At 42.8% G+C, this 25,505-nt stretch overlaps 1 protein-coding gene across 3 annotated transcripts in view; it reads right to left on the bottom strand.

The window, feature by feature from the left end:
• Window positions 1-25,505, bottom strand: part of Efcab2 (EF-hand calcium binding domain 2) — a 111,276-nt gene that overhangs the window by 41,867 nt on the left and 43,904 nt on the right. For all 3 annotated transcript variants that reach the window (XM_041635401.1, XM_041635400.1, XM_041635402.1), the window contains exon 3: window positions 12,604-12,676. In XM_041635401.1, the coding sequence (XP_041491335.1) occupies window positions 12,604-12,676 (73 nt within the window). The remainder of the gene's footprint in view (window positions 1-12,603; window positions 12,677-25,505) is intronic.

Genomic DNA, 25,505 nt, shown 5'->3' with positions numbered 1-25,505 from the left:
CTAATAAACCAAACAGTCTGTAATTAATATTAATCCTCAGAGTGGTTATTTGGGAACTTGCGGACAGGAGAGAAACCTCCAGTTATAGCTAAAGTTTAATGTACTCAGTCTAACAGTTCAGAATCTGAAGTCAATGCATGTAAGACTTGTTTATATAAGTTAAATACCTATGGCATATTTTTATCCAAAGGGGTTGGTTTATTACTTAAGCAGAAATGCCAACATGTACCAACTGGCAATTTGCAAAATTTATTCACAATTTAGAAGAGTTATTTTACAGAGTTAATGTAGGAAAAACACCGGATGGGGCTGGAGCGATGGCTCAGGGGTAAGAGCACTGGCTGCTCTCGCAGAGGACTCAGTTCAGTCCCAGCACCCACACAGCAGCTCATGGCCATTTGTAACTGTAACTTAAACCTTCTTCTGACTTCTAAGGGCATTGCACGCATGTAGAACACATACAGACAGGCAAAACAGACACATAACATCTTTAAATTAATTTAACAAAAAGAAAATGCAAAAAAAAGAAAAGAAAATGCAACTTCTTTAAAGCATACATGACAGCTGAGATGTATTATACTTTCCATGAAAAAGCTCAACTGTTACCAAGATAGAGTGAAATCAATTCAAGAGCCTCGTATTGGGAATGCCCACTGGCTTCCTCCTGTATTGGTTAGGGTCTTTTATAAAATGGGCATTGCCTTTTTCATCAAATCATAATCAGGGCTATAGATGTAGCTCAGTGGTAGAGTGCTTGGTTAGCATGAGCTCTGGGTTCAACTTTTAGCACCAAATAAATAAATAACTTATTTACCATGTTTGACCAAAGATGAGCATAGTCTTATTAAAACTCCATCCTCAAAGCAGGGTGTGGTGATGCACTCCTTTAATTCCAGCACTCAGAAGGCAGAGGCAGGAGGAGCTCTGAGTTCAAGGTCAGCCTGGTCCACAAAGTGAGTTCTAGGACAGCCAGAGCCACACACACACACACACACACACACACACAACACTGTCTCAAAAAAACAATGCAAAACAAAAGTCCATCCTCTAATCAAAGGCAGAGTCCAGCGGCAGAGTGCTTGCCTAGCATGTGGCAATGGTCCAGCCTCTAGCACTGCAAAATAAACAAAACCCTTCTAGATCCTCTGTGTCATTTATGACACAGGGATAACAATAATGATAGAGCTGCATGACAGTTTTATGAGGTAGGATATGACCATAATGACATTACCCATAGTGTAAACCCTTCCGCTTCTATGTGGTACAATGATACTGTTTCTTAAAAGATTATGCAGAAATTCTAGGCATAGGCACACCTCACTAACCATATGGTCCTGTTTCTTCAGAAGTTTTGCATTGTCTCTTATCTGTTGGTTGTTGTTTTGTTTTGTTTTCATGGTGCTGGATATTGAACCCATGGCCTCACAAATGCTAGGCAGGCACTCTTCAGCCGGGCTATATATTCAGCACCCTGACTCCTGTCTATAAAATGCCATGTGGAATGCAGCAACTAAAAATATAAGACACTAAGATGCTATGTATAAGCCAGGCAGCGGCAGCACATGCCTTTAATTCCAGCAATCAGGAGGCAAAGGCAGGCAGATCTCCATGAGTCCAAGACCAGCCTGGTCCACAAAGGGCATTCCAGAACAGCCAGGACTATTACGCAGAGAAAGTCTATCACAGGGGAAATAGCTAGGTATATTGACTATGTTGTCCCTTGTCCTAGAGGACAAGGTATATGTACTGGAGTGACCTGACATCCACACACTCACATATACATTAATTCCCTAAGTGTCTTTGGACTGCATGAAGACACAGGCTAGCACATACCCAAACTGTGTGGCTCTACTATTCAAAAGTCAAGGCTAGGAGTGGGCAGACACAGCTCAGCTGGCAGCATTTGCCTACAATGAAAGAAGACTTGTGTTAGATCTCCTGCACAGCATAGAGCAGACATGATGGCTCATGTCTGTAATCCTAAACTGGAAGGTAGGAGAACAGGAGGCAAGGTCATCCTCAGTCACATGATCATCCTCAGTCACAAGGTCATCCTCAGTCACAAGATCATCCTCAGAACTTTGAGGCCAATCTGGAATAATATATGAGACCCTGAATCCAAAGCAAAACAACTAAACAAATAAATTAAGAAACAAAACACAGCTGTCCAATGGCTGTAATTGAGAATGATGCAAGGATAATCCAGTTAGTCTATAAGGAGGATCCACACAGTACAGAGTAACCCAAGCAGCAGTCACAGCGAAAGTCACAAAATCCCTTTGCAAAGTCCCAAGTCCACTATCAAGAACCATTTATCCCCTCCTCCTCCTCCTCCTCCTCCTCCTCCTCTTCTTCTTCTTCTTCTTCTTCTTCTTCTTCTACTACTACTACTACCTCAGGCCAGGCAACCTAACTTCTTAAACACTGGTGGCCAGGCTAGAACCCAACATCTGTCCCCAAGGTTATCATAAAGTTCCTTTGAGACTCAATACTCCCTATGGGTGTTTGGCCAAGGGTTAAGCATTTAAATGTGGTTGGGGATGGGGAGGAGGAGGAGGAGGAGGAGGAGGAGGAGGAGGAGGAGGAGGAGGAGGAGCTAGAGGAGCCAGGTGTAGCGGTGCGTGTCTATAATTACAGCAGTTGGGAGAGATGGGGAGATACGGTATTCACATCACCTTTGGCTAAATCTTTTGTTAAAGGTCATCATGGATGACTTGAGAACCTGTCTCAGAAAAACAAAAAAAAAAAATACCAAGTATTTTGAAAAAAAAAAAGAACCATTTATCTGAATAGTGTGCTGGCTGATAAGCCTGTTTGCTCATTCTCCAATGGAGGAAGAAGCCTTCCTGCCACCAGAGGTCCCCTCTTTACGGCTGTCATGGGGTCCTCAGATGCTCCAGGGGCCCTGTAACATGGAGCTGACCCAACAAATATAGAAACACTATAGTATTTTCTCAAATGTCAATGTTTAAAACTCAATGCACGCGGAAAACATCATTTTTTCATTTTACTTTAGTGTTAAGTCCGTTTTCTTGACCTATTTTGCATCTGAGGAGACACAGGCATTGGGAGATTAAGAGTCTAACAGAGGGCCTAAGTCTCTCAGGTGTTTGATGGGAACACGTCTAGGCTTTTTCACTAACAACTGCATGTGAAATCACAAGGCCCTGTCTTCCCATTGCAGCATTATTTATTTTAAGGCCAATCTCACTGAACTAGAACAACAAAATACAAAGTGAAAATTCTCCACCTAGCAGAGTAACAATGAGCCAATAAGATGAACTATTTTATGCTTCACAAAAACACAGGATAATATCAGTGGCTAAAATGGCCTATAAAGCACTGCTTCGAATAAGCAAGCAAGAAATACATAATGGATTTTAAAAACTTTTTGCAGCAAAGAGTGAGATATTTCAAGTTAGACTCTAAATACCATCCAACACATACATTTTTAGACAGACCATTCTTCAAAGCAACATAAACATAGAAAATACTTTAACATTGGATTGAATAAAATATTTTTAAAATTGACCAATATTTTCCAGAAGTGTTCCCTTCGCAAATGATTTTTAAATGTTTACTTATTTATTTATCAAATGCCATGCCCTGCATATAAGTGCTCCACTAAGCTAAATCCCTATCCCATAAATGGAAAAGCTTTAAGCTACTGCCTTTAAAAAAATTATTAACTCTGAGTGGGAAAATGGCTCTGTGAGTAATGGTGATTGTCACCAAGCCTCAACCTGAGACAATCCCGGGGAAATGAAAGAGAGAACCGACTCCTGCAAGTTGTCCTCTGACCTCCATATATGAGCCATGCACGCGTATGTGCACATGTGCACACACACACATACACACACACAATGTAATAATTTTACATTTTTATTTATTCTAGGCCGTAAGTTCTTTTTCTATTACTGAAAGAATTTTAAAAATAGACTGAGCTCCTCTTTGGTTGACTGTTTGTTGTCTTCTTAAATAAGTGGTAGCTAAATCATGCCAGTGAGCAAGGATCCTTCTAACTCTGGGTGTCCACGATTTGAAGTCACGGAGCAAAGGTTGAACAAGAGCTGAGCAGCCACCAGTTTCCCCACCTGCCCTCCCTAGGGAGGCTCACATGCTGCAACTGCACTAAATGTCCATCCTCCTTGGCTCCTCCCACCGAGGGGTAACTGCCCCTCCTGGCCCTACTGTTTTATATTTAACTGGCAGCTGGGTGCTTTTATCTCTTAGGCAAAAGACCAGCGGACTATCTTAGCGAATCAAAGCTGCAAAAGAGAAAATTCTTACAGACTTCGGTGCTGGGGACTCCCACATCGCCTAAGGTGAGATTTGAAACTGACAAGCTCTGTAGTGCAATGGCGGCACGAAACTTGTGAGGTACCAATCAATTTCTGACTGGATTTAAAGCCCACTCCATGAGATGGAGCCCAACCCCAGCATGCTTAGGTGGCCAAGAACTGAAGACTAGACAGCCCAGGGGCCTAGAGGAAAACCAGATACTAAAGTTCTGCTAAGGGAACATAGCAATAAAATAACTCCTAACAACATGCTGCTATACTCATGGACCAGTGCCTGGCTCAGCCATCATTAGGGAGGCTTTCTCCTGCGGGAGATGGGAACAAACATGGAGACCTACAACTGGACAGTGTGTAGAGATTGAGAGACCCTTGAACACTCCGTTCTAAATAGGATCTCTCCATCAGTCCTTCCCCTCAGGGCCCAGGGACCTCTGCCGAAAAGGAAACAGAAAGATTGTAAGAGCTGCAAGGGATGGAGGACACCAAGGAGATAGGGCCTCCATACACAGCAGGACAAGTGCACATGAGAACTCACAGAAACTGCGGAGCATGCACAGGGCCTACATGGGTCTGGGCCAGATGAGGTCCCAGTGCTGGCGGGGAGGGGGATGGACAAAAGCCCAAATCCCTAACCGAGACACTATCTCCAATTAATAAACATTCACAGATGAAATACTAGTTTTCTCCAATGGAGTCTAGGGAAACAAACCACTCTTTAGGCCAGGTCCCATGCCCAGCAGGAAAACTCGGTCTCATAATTCTCTGTTAGGGCTTTTTCTTTCTTTTTGTTTTTGTTTTTAGAGATTTTTAGAGACAAGGTTTCTGTGTATCCCTCGCTATCCTGGAACTCACTCTGTAGACCAGGCTGCCCCCCACCCCGTGCTGGGACTAAGGTGTGCACCACCACTGCCCAGCTTCTTTCTTTTTTCACCTTATAGATTCTTTGTGTATATATTATGGCTATCGGTTTGTGTTTGTGGGACTCCTGTGTGTGAAGTATGTGTGTCTCTGCTATCAGTGCTTCTTGTGTTGTTTCTTTGGCTCTTTTTCTTCTGTTTGCTTGTTTGTTTGTTTTATCCTTTCCTGCTTTGCTTGTTTTTATCTTATTTGATTTACTTTTTTAGGTGTTTTCTAAGGAGAAAAAGGGTGTGGATTTTGGGTGGGAGGGAAGTTGGAGAGGGATCTGGGAGGAGTTGGCAGAGGGGAAACCATAATCAGAATATATATTATGAAAAGAATCTATTTTCAATTTTAAAAATTCACTAGCTCTGTGTATGAGCTATGGGCTCATTAGTTCGTTAATATTCAAGGAAACCTACTTACAAAATGAGCCGCCAAAACAGACACAGAGATCAACATGAAGGAAAAGGACCATTCAAACAGAGCTCCAGGAGGTAGGGAAGGAGAACATGAATGCTGCTTGCAAAGGAACATTCAATAACAAAACAAGCTCCCATGAGCAAGTTAGGACTGAGGGCTTGTCATCCACCAGATGGCTAAGTCTTCCTTCATTACGTTCCTTTCTTCTGTCCCTCCTACCCACAAGTCAAGCTTGCACTGTATTCTGACACTCCTCCACCTCCTCCAGCTCTGACAGTCCCCACTAAATCTCTCCAGTCTATGGCGCAGGTTCAGCTTCTTAGAGTGTCCACAGGACGACATGTGTCACCAGAAGTGATACAAAGAACACAGGCAGTGAGAGGGACTTCTAAGTCAGGCTGACTCGTCACTTTCTAGGCCGAAACGCTGATGGAGCGCTGTGGAAGCCTAGTGATAAAGATTGTATGAAGGTAACTGAGAACACGTAAGAGATGCTCGTCCTGGCAGGAACCTAACCAGCGCAAGCATGGCAACAGCAAGAGACAACAGTGCCCGTAAAGCAGAGCAATAGCTGTAAGTTGTACTGAGGCCTGAGGGGGAAATGAGCACTGAGAGCTTTGTTAGCGGTTGCTAGCTGTCAAAGAGCCTTGTCTCCTACAGGGAAGGGCAGACTCGGTTACACGTCAATCAAACACGAATGCTGCAACTCCATGAAAGAGAGGGTAATAAATAGGGATTGCTGGATATACAAGATTTTTATGTGGAGTTTTCTTTACTTTTATGATATTTAAAAAGTTGTTAAACCGTCACTGATGCTCAGTCTTCACTGTGGATCTGAGTCTGTTAAGATCACGTTGGAAGACTGCGGAGACACTCAGCTGATGGCGGCTCATAACCAAATGTCAAGAGTCACCTTGGAAATTCACCTGTGCGTGCGTCTTTCAGAATGTTTCTAGAAAGGGTCAGTCGAAGAAGGGAGACCTTCAGTGTGGGCAGCATCGCTCCATGGGTTGGGGTCCTAGGCTGAATCATGTAGAGAAGGGGAGCTGAGCACCAGCATCCATCTCTGCCTGCTAACGGCAGGCGCAGTGTGACCAACTGTCCCGTGTTCCTGCCACCATCCATTCCCTACCATGACGGACTCAAACTATGTGCCAAATCACACGTCTCTGCCCCTCCTGGGGTTGTTTCTGTAGGGACTTTGTCACAACAATAAGGAAAGTAACGTATATACCATCCTTAGATCGGGCTTCAAACAATAGGCTGTGGGGAGGCACATACACTCTAGTGTGACATCCCTGAAAAAGAAAATGCAGTAAAGACATCCAAAGGTGTTGACATGCTCAGGCGAAGCAGATACTTAAGGCCAGAGTGCTGGCTACAAGGCCTGGCATGCTGATGTGTGGGATGGAGAAATCAAACGGCAGGTCCCTCTGCAGACACTGGCTAGGCAAATCCCATGGAAGTACTAGGCTTGCATCTACCACTTTCTAACAGGAGGTGGCAGTGTTGTATCGCAGAAGACTCTCACCTCAGGTAAGAGGCACCCTTCAGAAACTGCCACGTCTCTCCTATATGGTAAACTGGCAATTTGTGTTAAATGGCAGCATAAGCCAGCTGGGGAGGCACTGGGCCCATCAGGGGAGGAAGGAAAATGCATACTGAAGGAAGGAATGAAAGTAGTTAGGGTGAACAGGAGGCAAGCCTTGCTGATCAGAGGTCTAAAACACAAGGCAGGGAAACAAAAACTGTCAGCTACTTCCCAGGACACAGGGCCACCCCTCTGGCAAGACCCTTTCCTCCGGTAAGGAAGACTTGCTGCCAGGAAGGCTCTTAGGGGCCTGGGATAACTAAGAGACAACTAACCAGCAAGTGAAACAGAAAGGCCAGTTTTCTCCTCCGCACAGACTGACTGGGACAGATACAGCATCCATGAGTCAGAAAAACCACCAGAGATTATGTTCCATGGAAGATGGTGAAAGGAACAGTGCCCTGCTCACTAAGGGCATGGGGAAATGTTGGTGAAAGCAGCCTAGGCAGCACTCGGGCCCAAGATGGTCGCCTCAGATAGTTGCCTCATCAAGCCTGGGTTCACTAGGTCCCTGTAGGGTTCACTAGACCCCCTGCATACACAAACCTGGGTGGTTAGCATTTGTGGGGGAATCTGCCAGCCAGCTCCCTCTAGGCCATGGCAATGTGAAGTTGTTTGACCACAGAAGCTTGAGGCCTCACAGCACTGACTGCTAAGGACAAACAGAGAACCAAGGTGTGCCAGCGACTCTGGCCGTCAAGGTGGCTACAGCTGCAATGAGCGAACCCCAGAGGGCTGGGCGCACGTGTGAGGGGCTTTTCCTTAATTACCTGAAGTGGGAACACACTTCTAATCTGATCTTTGCAGTGGGGAGATAACACTCTAATCCAGATCTTTCGAGGTGGGAAGATCCACCTTTAATCTGGACCACAGGGTCTACTAGCAGCCTGTATAAGAGATAAGGAAGAAAGAAGCTCTCTCTTTGCCTGCCTGAGCAAGTCCATTCCTTCACTGGCATTAGAACCCACTTCTTTGGGATGCTGGTATATACTGAAGACCAGCTGAGATACCCAGACTCATGGACTGACAACTAGTGGATTCTTGAACCTTCCGTTCATAGGCAGCCACTGTTGGATTAGCTAGACCTCTATGTCATTCTAATAAATCCCCTTTCTATCTACAGAGTGATTTGTTCTGTAAATTCTGTTACTCTAGAGAATCCCGACTAATACACAAGGAGATCCCAAGATACCTTCTCGGGAACACAGCACATTAGTAGCAAAACAGAGGGGCCAACAGGGACACTGCTTGCTACCCACAACAGGCAAATGTGGAGGAGCAGGTGGCTGAAGATGTCTCCCCAATAAAAGGCACAATCCAAGTTTAGTTCTGAAGCCTAGATCAATAATCCTATCAACACGGGTCTTTTTTTTTTTTTTGAGACATCTTTTAGCTTTCCTCTGTAATACAATTCTCTTTAATTCTATGTAAGTTTGAATTTCAAAGGACATAGACCTTTAAATAGTATTTCTCTCCTCCCAGCTCCCACGCTCTGAAGATCCTAGATAGCTCTGACTTAATATCAGGGGCAGGGCTGCTGGGTAACCTGCGTGCAGTTAAGATTTGCACTAGCCTTCCTTCTCATACCTGCAGGCTTTTATAACATCCTATGCAGACAGGGGTAACTTGGAGTAAGTTGCTACTTTTAGAATACCAAACAGATGAATCAATGTTGAGGAATTTAAAAACTGATCTATTTTAAGAGATTTCTGATCTTCAGGAAGCAAAGAGCTGAGAATTTAAAAAGTTATGTTAGAGATGTCTCTGTCCTAAAATTTAAGAACATGATAGCTAGAGAATTCAATTTCCAGATAAAGCTTCAAAATTTTAACAGAATTATTAAATATATATATTATATATGTACTGTATATATAATAATCAAATAAGTGTGTGTGTGTGTGTGTGTGTGTGTGTGTGTGTGTGTGTGTGTGTTTAGAGGTTGGAGAACAGCTGTGGGAATCAGTTTGCTTTTTTCATTACATGAGTTCCAGGAATGAAACTCAGGTTGCCAGGCATAGCAGCAAGGTCCCTTTCCTGCTCATCCATCTGCCAGCCCCAAAATAATTTTAAAGCATACATATAAATACACTTAGATTGTTTGCTCTCTGAAGTCATTATAGAACGTTTAGCAACATGATATTCACCTGTAGATATTTCCTGTTGTGGATTTTCAATGTCCTGAATGTATTTGATAAGTACAAATACGTGTGTACTCTTCTCACATTCAAGGGTGCTCAAGCTGCTGTAACTCTATTGCTAGAGTTAACTGGGATAAATTGTGTTGGCACACCAGTAAACTTTTGCATAACTTATATAGGCTGGCAACCCAGTTGAACCACAACTATTATGTATGTAATTTTCAGGAAAAACAAGTCTTTCTCCTAATCTTCAAAACTTTTTTCAGTTACTTATATTTATAATAGTTATGGTCTGATTGGGGTCACTGGACAGATGGTGCATGCCTTTAATATGCCAGCCAGCACTCAGGAAGCAGAGGTAAACTTATTTCTGTGAGTTCAAGGCTATCTAGAGCTACATAGTGAGTCTCTCTCCAAAAAATAAAAAGAAAGCAAACTACAGAAAATATTTGCATAAATGGGGTTTGTGGTATTTGGAAGGTGTAGGCAGGGTTTTTTTTTTTTTTCAGATTCCTAGTATATACTAAAACACACACACACAAGCCATTCTTCTTCCCTGGTCTTCAGTTCTTAGTCTTGTTCTGTTTACTGAACACACACTGACTCTCTCTTATTTGTTTTGTTTTGTTTTTCTAGAGTCAAGGTTTCTCTGTGTAGCCCTGGCTGTCCTGGAACTCACTCTGTAGATCAGGCTGACCTCAAACTCAGAGATTCACCTGCCTCTCTCTGACAAGTGCTGGGATTAATGACGTGTGCCACCATGCCTGCTACACACTAATTCTCATTTCACCATGAATTCATTTCCCAGTTCCTACCTTCCTCATAGCACCTTTTGCCTCTCCATGCACAGTTCCAACTTTGTGTATAAATGTTTTGAAGCAGGCATCTAGAACACCTTAGGGGGATTAGATGGGTTCACAGGAAAAACAAGCCTTTTTCCTAATCTTCATTCAAATAATTTTTGAGATTCCAAAGTAGAAAAACAATATATTCTTACAACTTAGAATATCTTACTAAACATTCAAATAGTAATGAGGAAATGATGCTGCTGCTCTGGTCTGTACCTGAAATACCCACAGGCTCTTGTTTTCAACACTTGTTCCCTAGCTGGTGGTACTATTGGGGAGGCCATGGAACCTTTAGAGTGAAGTCTACTAGAAGTGGGTAGCTGGGGTGGGTCTTTGAAGGTTACACCCATCCACTTTCAGCTTCCCTGGTACACCAGCAACTGGTAGTCTCCGCCATGCCTTCCAGTCACAATGGACTGAAGCCCTCTAAACAGTGGTTCTCAACCTGTGGGTCATGACTCCTTTGGCAACACCTCCAAAAATATTTACATTGTGGTTCATAACAGTAGCAAAATTAGTTATGAAATAGCAACGAAAATAATTTTAACGGCTGGAGGTCAGCACAACACGAGGAACTGTGTGAAAGGGTCGCACACAGCTCTATGAGGTGAGAGTCACTGCTCTAGAACCATGCTCCAAAACAAGTCTTGGCTCCTTCAAGCTATCTTCGACAGGGACTGTGGTCACAGGAATGTGAAAACAGCTAAGAGCTGCTACGGTGCTGATAGCTGAGCAACAGTGTCCATCTGACTGTAAACTGGCTGACTTTCCAGTGTTTTTCCATTTAAAACTGGCTTGTAATACATTACTGAATGTGTCCTGGAGGCAAACTCTGAAGTTGGCATTATTCTGGAGAAACTGATACTCAACAGAAATCAACTGCCTTGCCCTGTTCTAGCATGGATATGCCTTCCTAGTGAGAAATCACTCCACACACTTAGAGATTCATAAAAACTCTCCAGCACAGCAGTACCCAGCTCTGGCTAATGCTCAGAGGGGCCGGCCTTGAGCAGGTTTCTAACTGATACACACCACAGGCGTGTGCGTCTCACAGATGCTGTCACCTCGCGCCTCCTTCAGTTCCCAGCTCCAGGTTCCTTTTGAACAATTTAAACAGAGACAGGAGACTGCAAGTCTAGCCTTTTGGACAGATGGACAGACGGACAGATGTAAGGGTTACACAACAAAGATATTGCCAGAAGCATTTCTTAAGTACCCCAGTGCTGTTCTTTTTGAATAGTGGCTACCCAGGGCCATCTTATCCACCTGGCAGTAATGGCAGGGTGGTTATAACCCTTGAACTGGCCCTTAGAGACCTTTTCTTTGGTATGGGATGAACCTAATGGCTGGTTGTAAGTCAGTTTCCTCCTTTTGCTATGGAAATGGAGCCTAATGGAGGTCAATGTTACTAAATAAACATTGGCAGAAACTCTCTTAGCATCCCTAAACTTCAGACTTCAATTGTGGTACAAACTTTCATTCCTAGCGTTTCTGACAGGTCTGGTGAGTACACTACTTTATCTCCCAGTCACAATGGGGCAGCATTCCCCATAATATGTTCTAATTATGATAACTGGTAAACCCTTTGTAGCATCAACTTTACTACTTCAGGTTTCTCCTACAGCAGCCTAAAATCCTGAATTTCTTCTTCTTAACCTTCTTACATCATAGAATGGTGTGGAATAATGTTTTGTACACTGTGAAGATGTGTCCTTTGTCAAGTGCTGTGGGACAATGGTCTTTCATCCTGTCACTTGTATTATTTTTAATAAAATGCTGATTGGCCAGTAGCCAGGCAGGAAATATAGGCAGGGTAATGGCAACCAGGCAGGAAGTAGAGGCGGGGCAACAAGAATCCTGGGAAAAGGAAAGATTCAGTCTGCAATCATCACCCAGACACAAAGGAAGCCAGACACAGAGCAAGCAAGATGTGACTGCTTCATCAAAAAAGATACCAAGCCATGTGGTTAACTTTTTGTTATTATGAATAATATTTTTTTTAGATTTTTAGACTGGTTAGTGCTTTCTATTTTAGTTGATTTATTATCATATGTGCCCTGAAACTTAGTTTTATTTTCTTAAATAAACAAAAACTGCAGTCTCTCTGCATACATTATTACTAAATATATCTATTATTGGTCTTTCCCTATGTGGTCAGACTTCCTTGTCTTCATTGGCCTATCTTGAACTAATTTAAAAACTATACATCAATAGTTGTCATTTCTTCAAGACTTGATCAAAATGCTTTCAGGTCCCATTGCTGACTTACGTGCATAGCTACCCTAACACTCTCAAACAGCATGCTGAGTAGTGCAGGGAGTTTTTAGGTTTTTGTAAGATTTTTTTTTTTTAATTACAAGGAGTTCTAGACTCAGCCCAGTGACACTTCCTCGTTACCTACCTACCTCTGCAATGAAATCATGTAGCTCTCCTTCAGTAGGGCAGCATCCCAGTGACCTGATAATTGTCCCAATCTCTCTAGGAAAAAAAACAAAGTTGTAAACAGTTTCAGAATATAAATTCTGGAAAGGCAAGTATAAATTATCAAATAATTATCTAAATTATTTCAGATCACCGGTAATATTGCAAATCACCTCACTCAAGTATTGGCTCACAGCTGTACAAGAAACGTTCTGGGAAAAGTAAAAGGCACACAAGTGAACCAGGACAGACCAACGCTTTCACTGACTGGCAAATGCAAACCCTGACTAGTTCAAAATCTCAAAGCTCCAGAGGAGGGATCAGGACGGGATGACAGGAGGAAGAAAGAATGGCAGCCACCTGATGTCTGATCTCAACCGTTGCTTAACTCTAATGGACAAGGAAAGAGAATATATGTTAAACATTTAGTATGCTAATATGCGCCTAGCAAAGCTAGCGCTAGCCTTGTACTGTGGGAGCCTCATAAGTTCTAGCTATAGGACTAAGGAGAGACAGGCTGGGTTCAATTTTACTTCTCTTTGCTCGCTGTACTCCTGCTTATTTCAGTTGAATCTTGTCCTCTTATCTTGAAAAGGTAAATGCTGACAAAGCTATCTGTAGAAAGAGTTGGTCATATTTGCTAAAGTAAGAAAGACCCACTGGCTATCACAGAATCTGCTTTGGCAAACACACTTAAACTGTAATGGAAACATCCCTTCAGTGGTCATGAGATCCAGAGACCACCCTCATATGGTCCATGCAGATTTCACACTGTTGCTCAATCTATATAAGTTGTAAGAAACTGCAGGATGGGACCAGACTTTGCAAAACACTCTCTTTGGTCCATGCCTACTGGACTTAAATAAAGCTTTGCTGTACAGTTCTCTGGGTGCTGCTTGGTTTGAAAGATAGATTTCCATAACACTAGAGCCTCAGATTCTGCATCTATAGAATGAGGATGTTGTTGTCTATCCCAGATGTTTGCCATAGAGGCTCCATTAGTGACAAAGAACTTAAATCATGGTCTCCAGCACCAAACTACATAGGATCAAACGATGATGCCACAACTGGCTAGACTGGACGAGTTCCCTTCCTAAATGCTCCTAAAGGCAAAACAGCCAGTACCTTCCTCTAAGCACACAAATGGATCGGGAGACACAGGGAGAGTCAAGTACTAGTATAATAGAAAGCTCAGCTGAGGACAGTGTAGCCACTTTCTCCATCCTTCCCCATAACAATGAAATTCAATCCACCAAATAACCTAAGAAAAAGTATCCAACTCAATATTCTCTGCAAATAATGATTGTATTTGTAGTAGATTATTATACATTTCCATTCAAATTAAAGTCATATTTGAATGTTAATAAAATTTCACATATGTTCAGCCAACACGTTAATTTCCTTACCATTTTGGATAATTTTAGAAGAATTTTATTTGCTGTGTATTTTAGCAAGAAAAACAAATACTTTCTGTGAGAATTATTAAATTCTTAGCTTAGCGGCTGTGGTGTGAGCTGACACGAGAGGCAGAGCAGCAGTGGGGAGACAGGGCTCTACCTTTGTTGCTCACACATCCTCATGACAATTCATCACCACCAGCACACCATGCAAGGTGTACTGCTTGGTTCTGTCAACCTGACACAAACTGGAGTCATCTAGAAAGAGGGAACCTCAACTGGAGACCTGCCTCCTTCAGAGTCTTTGTGTTGTGTGATATTCCTGGCATTATCAATATAAAGCTGAACAAAGGAGATTAGATTCAGGGATCTCATTCTAAAACGCAAAAGGGGGATACAGATATGTAGTGATATTTCATTTGTATTTTAATGAATAAACCTTGCCTGAAATTCAGAGAGTAAAACAGCCGCACTGATCAGCCTTACAGACCAGGCAGTGGTGACACACACCTTTAATCCCAGCACTAGAGAGGAATATAAGACAGGAGGAGACAGCTCTCACACACAGTCTCATTCTGAGATTCCTGGAAGCAGGATCGCCATTTCAGACTGAGGTAGAGGTAAGAGCCAGTGGCTGGCTGTTGTGCTTTTCTGACCTACAGGTTAGCTTTATTTTTTAAAATACAAACGAAATATCACTACATAGAAATGATAGGATAAAAGGGTAGATTATGGAATCTACTTTTAAACTAAAAAAGCAACTACTAGTCTTAAACAGTTTACATTGGTATGGATTTGTGTATATTGATACAAATTTAAAGTTAATTTTATTATACTGTAGGTATGTTTCTACTCCTGTTTGCGGTATCATGTTTATGCAGGCTCCAGATTCCTGCTTGAGTTCCAGCCCTGGCTTCCCTCCATGATGGACTGCAATACCAAAGTGTAAACCAAATAAACCCTTCCTCCCTTTGGTCACAGTGTCTCTCACATCAACAGAAGTCAAACTAATACACAGCCCTCCTGTGGTTTCCTTTGACCCTTCCTTTGTTCCCTCTCATTTCAACCCTCTATACTATTTTTTTTTTAACCATAGGGTTTATCTAGGCAGATCCGAACATGACGGCCACTAGAAATATTTTATAAGACTATACTTTCTCTTATGAAGCCTCTAGCAGCAACATGAAACTGGGTAACACCAATTGGTGTGGAAAGTCCTTCTGTATACGTGTTGTTTTTATTGGTTAATGAATAAAGAAGCTGCTTTCAGCCAATGGCTTAACAGAATATAGCCAGGCTGGAAGAGATATATATAGAGAGAGTAGGCAGAGTCAGGGAGAAGCCATGGATCCACCAGAGGAGAAAGCACAAGCCACCTTTCCGGTAGGCCACAAGCCTCATGGTAAAATATAAAATAATAGAAATGGGTTAATTTAAGATATAAGAGTGAGCTAGAAATATGCATAAGCTAATAGTCCAAGCAGTGTTGTAAATAATATAGTTTCTGTGTGATTATTTTGGGTCTGGGCAGCCAGGAACAAATAAATAGCCGTCCTACTACATATACTATATCAAACATGCTATTGAAACAACAGATTAACTACTTACTGAGCACATGAGAACAAATGTTTCATAAAGCAAGGATAATACAAAGACAAAAACCTGACAGCTCTTGCATAGGGAATTTGAAGAAATTAGAAGCGCCTATTGTCCAATACCATAGTCACTATATCTGGCTCTTAAATATTTGAAATGTGGCAGAATAAATACACATAGAATAAATATACATAGATTTCAAAAGCAGTATAAATAGAATATTAAATATCTCACTTTTATTTAATATTGACCATAAATTTAAGATATGTTAAATATTGAAACATTTTAGTTATACATGTGTAGTACACTATTAAAATTAATTTTAGGGGGATGGAGACATGGTTCAAGGGTTTATACTGTTCTTACAGAGGACCTGAGTTCACTTCCCAGGAGACCCACTTTGGGTGGACCACAAATGACTGTAACTTCAGCTTCAGATATCTAACACAGGGTCTATACAACTACCTATGCACAAAGACATGCAAATACACACATAATATATATAGCAAATCTTTAATGTTGGTCTTAATTACTTCAATGTGGCCAATTACACACTGTATTTATGTATTTAAATACCACACTGGATTCCACAAATGAGTACATGCGTGCCTTTTTAAAACTGCTTTGATTTTTATTTTTGAGACAAGTCTCATGACAGTATTGCTCAGGCTGGTATCAGATTTCTAAGACCCTGTCTCAAAGAAAGAATAAGGAGGAGGAGGGAAGGAAGAAAGGAGGGATGGAGGGAGGAAGGGAGGGGAAGGAAAGAAGGAAATAAAGAAGAAACGAGTTTAGGATATACGGAACCAAAGAGTTCATATTGAATTTTCAGCATGAATATTCCTGCTAGTTATGTCAGGAATGCAAGATTCTGGTCATTTTTTAGAGATGCATTCATTGTGGACCATCTCAGGAGATGAGGTGATCCCTGCTTTTCCACTCTCGGTCATGAGAGCAGAGCACTCCCCATGCCAATGCCCTGCTAGTCAAGGCAGTCACCTAGATTGCTGCTATAGAACTTGGAGGGCAAAGCCATTGCTCATATTGACTGTGACATAAGGAAGGCTTTTGTTACTGATCAAGGAATCTCACATCATGATCCATGAAACAAGAACAGGCTAACCTCTGAGTTCACAACTGAGGGGAAACAACCAGAGATGGAACTTTACGAGCATTGAGTTACAGGAGAAGATCTGAGCTGGAGATGCACATCAGGTGTGGGAGCCCCAGATGCCTAAGAGCTCCTCTAAGAAGAGCACACTAGGAGCTCAAGAGATGGAGCAATGGTTAAGAGCATTTGCTGTTCTTCCAGAGGACCCAAGTTCAGTTCCCAGAACCCATAGCAGGCAGCTCACAATCACATATAACTGTAGATCCAGTATATATGAGGACCCTGTGTTACGATCTGCTACCTGGTCCATCACCTGGGAACCCTGTCCCTTTAAGAGACAAGTCTCACCCTCTCCCAATCCCTCCCCTTCTGCCAAGGGAAGCAGATATCCTGCCTCCTCCATCCTGCACTCTCTCTCTTTTCTGTCTCTCTCCCTTCTCCCTCTTCACCTCTTCCCCCTTCTCCCATTCCCCCCTTCACTTTTCCCCTCCATAACCCACTAAATATACACCCACTTTCTCTGCATGGCACATTTCTGTCTCTCACCCACCTTGTGGCTTCCTGCCTGGGACCAGCTGCCTTCATGGTCTGCTGTGGTCTTGTGCCCCCTGCCCACTGCCCACTGCCACCACTCGGGGATCTACGGTGTTTTATTTTCACCATAACATTTGATGCTCATGACTCGGCCAGGCTCTCTCCACGTTCCCTCCTGCCTTCAGGCAGGCCAGCTGAGAACACATGAAACCCTGACCTCGGGAACCAGGTTTCTTTATAATAGCTCTGTGTTCTATCTGCCTGAACACCGACCTCTATGCATACCAGCAGCTTCAGTGGTGAGTGCTCCCTTTCCAGTCCCCAACCACAGCCTTCATGGCTACAGTTGAGCCCTTTGCTAACATTCATTTCTGGTTGCTTCCCATAGCTAAAAACATGACCAAACTAAAGGGGTTAGTCTTCCCACGCTAGCACTGCAAATGCTGTGTGGTGCATTCAATTTGGGGCCCAGGGTCCCTCAGATTTTTCTTTCTTTCTTTTTCTTTTCTTTTGGACCACTCATAAATGGTCCCTGCCATGAGAGACCGCTTGGAGCAGCCTCTAGCCTCTCTGGCTTCCGAGTCGCCCAGACCACTCAGGCTTCAACACCCCACCTGTAGAGAAGAGACGTTTCCTATAGGCTTTGCAGTGTCGCTGTTTCATCCACACCCCGCCTGTAGAGAAGAGACATTTCCTATAGGCTTTGCAGTGTCGCTGTTTCATCCACACCCCGCCTATAGAGAAGAGACATTTCCTATAGACCCTGTGGCGTTTGTGCAGGTTTTCACATTTTCAGCTTTGGTATAAACCCTCAAACTATCAGCCACCCGCCTGTGACTGCTCTGCCAGTGTCCTGCGGGGTCCACTTTTCCATGCCACTGCTACTGCTGGTCCCGTGGAAAGCGTCAAGATCAGTCAAATCCAAGAGGCAGCTAATTTCAATTCCAGAATTCCAGCCTTTGCTCCCCGCCACAGCTTGTGGAAGGGCGACTCAGCAACAGGGCGTTATCATGCCTCTAGGTCTCTCTTGTTATTATGGTTAAAACTCCTGTGGCTCAAAAAACATGGCTTCTCCATACAACATGTGACTGCTGCCATTTTGACTGAGGTCAGGTGATCTTATCGCAATCTTAACTGAGGTCAGGTGACTTCACTGCCATCTTAACTGAGAGTCAGGTCAGGTGACCATGACCCACCATCTTTACTGAGGTATTCCCTGTCTTGTCTCCCAGTGTTGACTCCGTTGCATGTGTGTTTTGCGCCTTGGCATGCCATTGGTAGGACCCCCCAAGAGCATCCACTTCACCCAATTCCTGTTCACTGTATATGTGCATACATGTAACTTCAATGCACCTATGTTTACTGTTAAATGTTATGACTGTCTGTTCATTGTATCTCATTTCAGACTATACAAACAGTAAGTCTCATGTTTTAAATTAGTATGTACTTTAAGTCTCTTAATCCAACCCCGCTTTACCTGTTAAGTTGAAAGCCAGTACAGTCAAGCTCGGACCCAGCTCTCCATGCAGATTCTATACTGTAGTTATAACTCATCTACATCCAGTAAACAGCCCTCAGCTGCTCAGAGATCTGGGGAATATGGCATTTAAATGCTTAATTATTTAAAACTTTTCATAACAAAAAGAGACAGGTTGGCTCCTAGCAGCAGCACTCTGTTTCCTCCAAAGAAGACAGAAGACAGATGGGAACACAACAACATCCATCTGCAATTCGTTTCAACTGCCAAGCACTGACCACTGGGCAAAAATCTAAACTGAAGATCTCCACACAACGGACAGTATCACTGGAAGTAATAGTCTAGCTGCTCAGGACAGGGCAGGTTTGTCTTCCTACAGATTTCCTAGCCCACAGGATCTCCTAAAACCTGGCAGGCCCTGTGCTAAACAACAAAAGGCAAATATGACCCTCAACGATCATGGAGGACCCTGAGGAAGGGCTCTGGGTAGAAACCAAGTCAGTTCTCTGTCGGTTTTTAACCAATAACTCCTCAAGTAAAATTTTATCCTTCTCAAAGATCTCTGATGCAGTTTTACAGCTGAGGTTTTGTCAGTTGAAAAGGACAACCTCACCAAACAAATTTCAGTAAAATACAAATACAAGTTATTAAGGTGTGTACCTGCAAGTTATAAAGGTGTGAGGACAAGTGCATGCTATCAAACTTTTCTCTCGTGCTGCCTTTCATAGTCTTAAAAACACTTTTCATTGTGCAAAAACATCTGTCACAGTCATTCTGATATAAATATGCTATTGTTTATACAATATATATTTCTAAAACTTACGTTTTCACAAACCCAAAGAATTGAAGAATCCACCTTAAATAGGTCAGATACACCCTTCTCAATTCCCTGGTCCTAATTTTTTTTTTTCTCTTCCTAAACTTAACTTTGTCCTCTATTCTGCCAAACCTTGCCAGGTCCAGGAGACACCAGACATTTCCATACCACAAACCCTGGACAGGAGTAAAGTGACCAGCTACCCCAGGATGTGGCCAGTACCCAGCTTTCTCAGCACCCCCACAAGACGACACCCACAAATAAGCAGGAAGCAGTCTTGAGTTGTGTAATCCTCCAGCCCAATTCCTTTAACCTGTTGTGCCTAATTTCCCACCTTTTTATTATAAGAAAGAGATGGGAATGTTATGATCTGCTGGCCTGGTCTGTCACCTGGTTGAGACTGGGCTTGTGTCACAAGAAGCAGGCATGTCTGGCTTTCTGACGATTGAGTAGCACTTCCCTCTAAATGGCAGTTGGACATATGGCCAGAGAAAACAGCTCATGAGTAATTACCTTCAGTGGCAATCCAGGGAAATCAATGCAGAGTATAGATGAGGAGATAATAGAAGGGGAAATGAGGAAGGGATAGGAAGGTGGCATTTAAATGCCACTACTCCTAAATAGTTCTTTAGATGGCAATGAAGTGAGATGAAGCGATTCCAGTAGATCTCCATGTGTGAGGCCCTGGGTTCAATCCTAAACACCAGCAGGGATGGAAAGTCCCCCAAGTCTGTGAGGTGGGAGGAAAGGGCAATCACAGCAGACACCTGGATGACTCAGAGCTTCCCCTGTTTCCCGTGGCCTGAATAAAAGCCAAGGCTGGAGACACAGAAGACTAAGTGATCCTCTAAGCTACTCTCGCACGCACTGGTGCCAGGAACATGGGAACACAGCAGAAGGGCCAGGTGGGCACTGCAGAGCTCCAGATGGCTTCTAGATGAGCTGAGATGCTATGCTGGCCGTGGTGAGAAAACTGGGCTGCTGATGCTGCAGCCTTAGGAACAGTGATGCTCCCAAGGGTGGGAGACAGAGAAAAAAGAACACAGGCAAGAAAAAGACTGGGCCTTTGTGCTAAAAGAGAGGGGGTGCTTAGGAAGGCAGAAAACTTGGAAGAGAAACGTAGGAAAACACCAGAAGAGATGAAAAATGACAAACGTGGTGGTACACATTTGTGATCCCAGCATTTGGGAAATGGAGGCAAGAGAATCAGGAGCTCAGACCCTCTCCTCCATAGCAAGTTCAAAGCCAGCCTAGGCTACATGAGACTCTATCTCAAAAACAAACAAAATGATAAAAATATAATTTCAAAAAATACAAAACAAAATTCCAACAACAAAAGAAAAAAAACAGAAGTGATAAAAAAATGTGAGTTATGGGGCTGGAGAGATGGCTCAGTGGTTAAGAGCACAGACTGCTCTTCCAGAGGACCCGGGTTCAATTCCCAGCACCCACATGGCAGCTCACAACTGTCTGAAGATCAGTTCCAGGGGATCTGACACTTCACACCAATGCACATAAAATAAAGTTAAATAAACCATAAAAATATAAAAAAAAATGTGAGTTAGGAATTAGAAATGAAACAAAAACATAAAATAAGAAAACCCTAGTGGGAGGGTCTTCCAAGGAAGGAGAAATAGAATATAGTCTATAAGGGTATAAAGAGGAACTTACAAGGATTACGTGGGGTGGGGGAAGGGAGGACAGAGTAGAAGAGGGAATATGGGGGAGACAACTACACTAAATGCCTTTTGAAGAGCCACGTGAAAACCTACTACTGTAGAAGCACCCTAAAATATATACATGCATAAAGGAACTTAAATGGAGTCACTACACAATGGGGGAGAGAATACCACAAACAGACAGCAGACGCTGCCAAACCAAACCCCCAGTAACAAGAACGGGCTACATCTTTTTGAGTCATTGGCCAAAGGAGTGTTCCATAGCTCCCCCAAACACTGTAAGTTATTGCCAACTTGGTGATAAGACCCTACCGCTGCTGGGTGGTGGTGGCACACGCCTTTAATCCCAGCACTTGAGAGGCAGAGGCAGGCGGATCTCGGTGAGTTCAAAGCCAGTCTAGTCTACAAAGGGAGTCCAGGACAGCCAGGACTGCTACACAGAGAAATTCTGTCTCAAAAAAACAAACAAGCAAACAAACAAAAAAAGACCCTATTGCTGAAAATACTACATACTTATGGCATAGAACACGAAGAAATCTAAGTGGTACTCAGATTCATCCCACTAGCTAGTGTTCATACTGCTAGAAGATTCTATACACAGTACCTGAAGAGAAAAGTAATCATTAAATCTCATCCAGCTACAAACCCTGTAATGACCTACCTGCAATATATGCTCACCAACATAATAGAGGCATGAATGTTAGGAAAGTAGGCAAACTTTTTTAAAAATGAGGTTTAAGGCCCACTACCTGAGATGGAACCTACACCTAAGACTAAATAGGTCATGGGCCCTGGGAAAAACCTACTACTATTATTTTACTAAATGATCATAGAACTAAAATTATTCCTAATGACATATTGCTATACCCATATATCTTAGCTAGGGTTTTATTGCTGTGAGGAGACATAGTGACCATGGCAACTCTTATAAAGGAAAACATTTAATTGGGCCTGGCTACAGTTCAGAGATTTAGCTCATTATCAGCATGGCGGGAAGCATGGCAGCACACAGGCAGACATGGTGCTGGAGAGGAGCTGAGAGCGCTACATCCAGACCAGCAGGCAGCAGGAAAAGAGTGTGCCTGGCTTTAGCTTCCGAAGGCCCACTTCCAGTGACACACTTCCTCCAAGAAGGCCACACCTCCTAATAGTGCCACTCCCGGTGAGCCCACGAGGGAGGCATTTTCATTTAAAGCACCACACCATAGATCAGTACTCTGCTCAACCTTCAGCAGGGAAGCTTCTTGCAGTAGGCAGTAATGAGCACAGAGACACACAGCTGGAAAACATGCAGAGAGGGAGATGCTCAGCCCTAAGTGGAATGTCTTTGTCACACCCCTGCGTGAAGGTTCAGGGATCTATGTGGAAAGGGGGAAAGAAAAATTCAAATAGCCAGAGGTGGACAATTTTATGAAATAGCATTTTCCAGACAGCAGGGGAAAGAGCATGTATGAACTCACAGAGATGGTGGCAGCAGGGGAAAGGGCATGTATGAACTCACAGAGATGGTGGCAGCAGGGGAAAGAGCGTGTATGAACTCACAGAGATGGTGGCAGCAGGTCCAAGACTTGTACAAGCTCAAGGCTGGCAAAAATCTCAACACAAAAGAGGGGGAGCGGGCACCGTTCTAGCAAAAAAGCTACTCAAAATTAATAGCTTCTGGACGAGGAAAGTCAGTTTTCTTCGATGGAGTGATACTGGGTGTATCAACCACAATCCAGGGCAGGCCCCATGCTCAGGAGTGGATGGCTAAGACAATGATACTCTATGGTTTTATGACTTTTTTTCTCTTATTTTTAAGAGAGATAACACAAAGATGGGTGGGTAGAAAGCAGAGAAAAAGCTGGGAGGGGTTGGGGAATGGTAAATAATATGATAAATTATATGGAAATGATAAATAGCAATTATAAGAAGAAAACAACAGCTAGAATGATATAAAATGTTAAACTCAGTTAACCAACTTCTAGCAAGTGAGATTTTTAGATCAAGTGAACTGACTGAAAATTATTTTTTTTATTTAAATCTCATCACATTTATTTGCTTGTTTTTGTGTACAGCCATGTGTGACTATGTGTCTTTTTATGTGTACCACGTGCATCTGGGCACACGAAAGGCCAGAAGAGGGAATCAGATCCCATGGAGCTGGAGTTCCAGGTGGTTGTGAGCTGCCCAACATGAGAACCAAACCCAGGTCCTCCGCAAAAGTGCTCTTACCTGCTGAGCCATTTCTACAGTAATTAAACTGAGTTTAAGTGCATTTTAATATCAACTAGTCTTTAACAATGGCTTCAGAATGCTTGAAAACCTGAGAGCTCTTCTGCTGGCTTCTGCACATAAGTCTCTGATGCTGAGGAGCACCGTCACTTCAGACAGCTGACACGGGCTGTCTGTGCAAAGTCCAGCAGCTCCTCCATGGCTGTCGTTATTAGGACCAACTCACACAGTAATCTATCATGTACAGAACGCAGAAATCAGCACAACTGTTGCTTCATTTTCTTTTGAAATATTATTTTATTCTTTATAAATCTGTTTTATGGAATTTCCAATAAACTGACAAAATGAAACATTTTGATATAAATGTTCTAAAATATGGAAACTTTATTCTATCAAAGTACAGAGATGTCTTATATCAATACATACAAATCAGCTCCAAAGCCTTCTAAATAGAAGAATTTGTTTCTGGACTTATACAGTCAAACAAGGCATTGGATTGGTTCTTGACATGCTGACATTCGATAGGTGTAGTATCATGTTGCGGACACACGGTGGCACCAGTGCTATTGAGCTACAATGTGAGTCGTCCATTAGGGCAGTCAAGGTCAAAAACCACCCCAGTGAAGACAGACTAAGGGCATCTGACGCAATTCTAGGGGGCAAAGGCGGCAAACCATTCACCCTCTACGATACAGCTGCCCCCCAACAGTGGTGCTGCACTCAGTTTCAGTAAACGTAGCACACTTTGGAAATGTCTAGCAACAAAGCAGAATTTTGGAAAATGGGTTCCATTTATTCAATAAACACTTGCTGAAGATTGCTACGCTGGGAACTAGTCACGGGAGAGAACAAAACAAGGACCCGGCCTTCTTCCCCAAGGAGAGTATTTTTCATACATCCACGCTATTTTGATGCTAAATAATAAAGCTAAAACAAGGACAACATCTCTAGGGCCAAGAACTATCCTGTTCCAAAGAGGTGGTCCTCTAGGTTCTTTCTAATCAACTAAAGAGCCTTTAAAAGAATAGAACAAAAATCTGGTTCTTAATTTCTACAAAGTTATTTCTTCTTAGTCACTGTGATGGAGGTCATGGCCTCAAAAGAACTCTGGGCTCTGTAAAACAGCAGACATAACAGACAGAATCAGTAACTTAATGACACAGCGACTTTGGCTCAGGGCTGTGACTACCGTGGGGAACGAGAAAGGCGAATCCCAGCTCTAACCTTGGAGCTTGCAACCAGGAGGGACAGAGCATAAACGTAAGTAAGTAGAGCTAATTTTAGTCAGTGATAAGCACTGTGAAGAAATCGCACCATCATTGCTTCTGTCCCTGTGTCAGTTTGCTGAAGCTATGGTGATAAAGTGTCACACAATGTGGGGAGAGAGGTGGGGCACACACAATGTCAGCAACTTCTTTTCTTAACTCTTTGAAGGGGAGGTCTGGACTGTGGCTTCACTTAAGGCCTTCCTGCTTGACTTGCTGTGTTCTCATGGGTAACTCTCTAAACACAGACCCCCTGGTGTCTGCCCGGTGTAAGCCAGTGGCAAGCCATATTCCAGGCAGTGAGTCCAGGAATACTGGACTCCTGGCAGTGAGTCCAGGAAAACTAGGCCTCTTTTATAGCATCGTTTTAAATCTGATCACCTCTGTAAAACATCTTATCTACACAAAAGCTCACATTTTGAGCTATCAGATTAAGATTTCAAAACACAAATGAGAAACACTTAAGACATGTATAGGTGATGATTTTTGGTGGTGGTAGTGATGGTGGTGGTGATGGCAGGAGGCCTGGAAATCTTAGCATACAGAAGCCAGGAGTGAGTTCTACCCTACAGAATAGAACAGTAACCAGGGCTTACAAGATATTTATATACTGTATGAAGATTTGGAAGAAAGGAATTTTAAAAACCCAAAGATAAACGTGTAAGATGGAAATGTTAATTACCCAAGTTGATCAATTATGTACATGTTTGCAATTATATAATGTGTGCCTCATAAATATACAAATTATCATGTGTCAATTTAAAAGAAAACCATTTCAAAACATGAATTTTGAGGA

The sequence above is a fragment of the Microtus oregoni genome, unplaced genomic scaffold, assembly GCF_018167655.1.
Source record: "Microtus oregoni isolate MIOR12 unplaced genomic scaffold, Mior012 000047F_ref0000412, whole genome shotgun sequence".
NCBI lineage: Eukaryota > Metazoa > Chordata > Mammalia > Rodentia > Cricetidae > Microtus > Microtus oregoni.
This window is presented reverse-complemented; position numbering and strand designations above follow the sequence as displayed.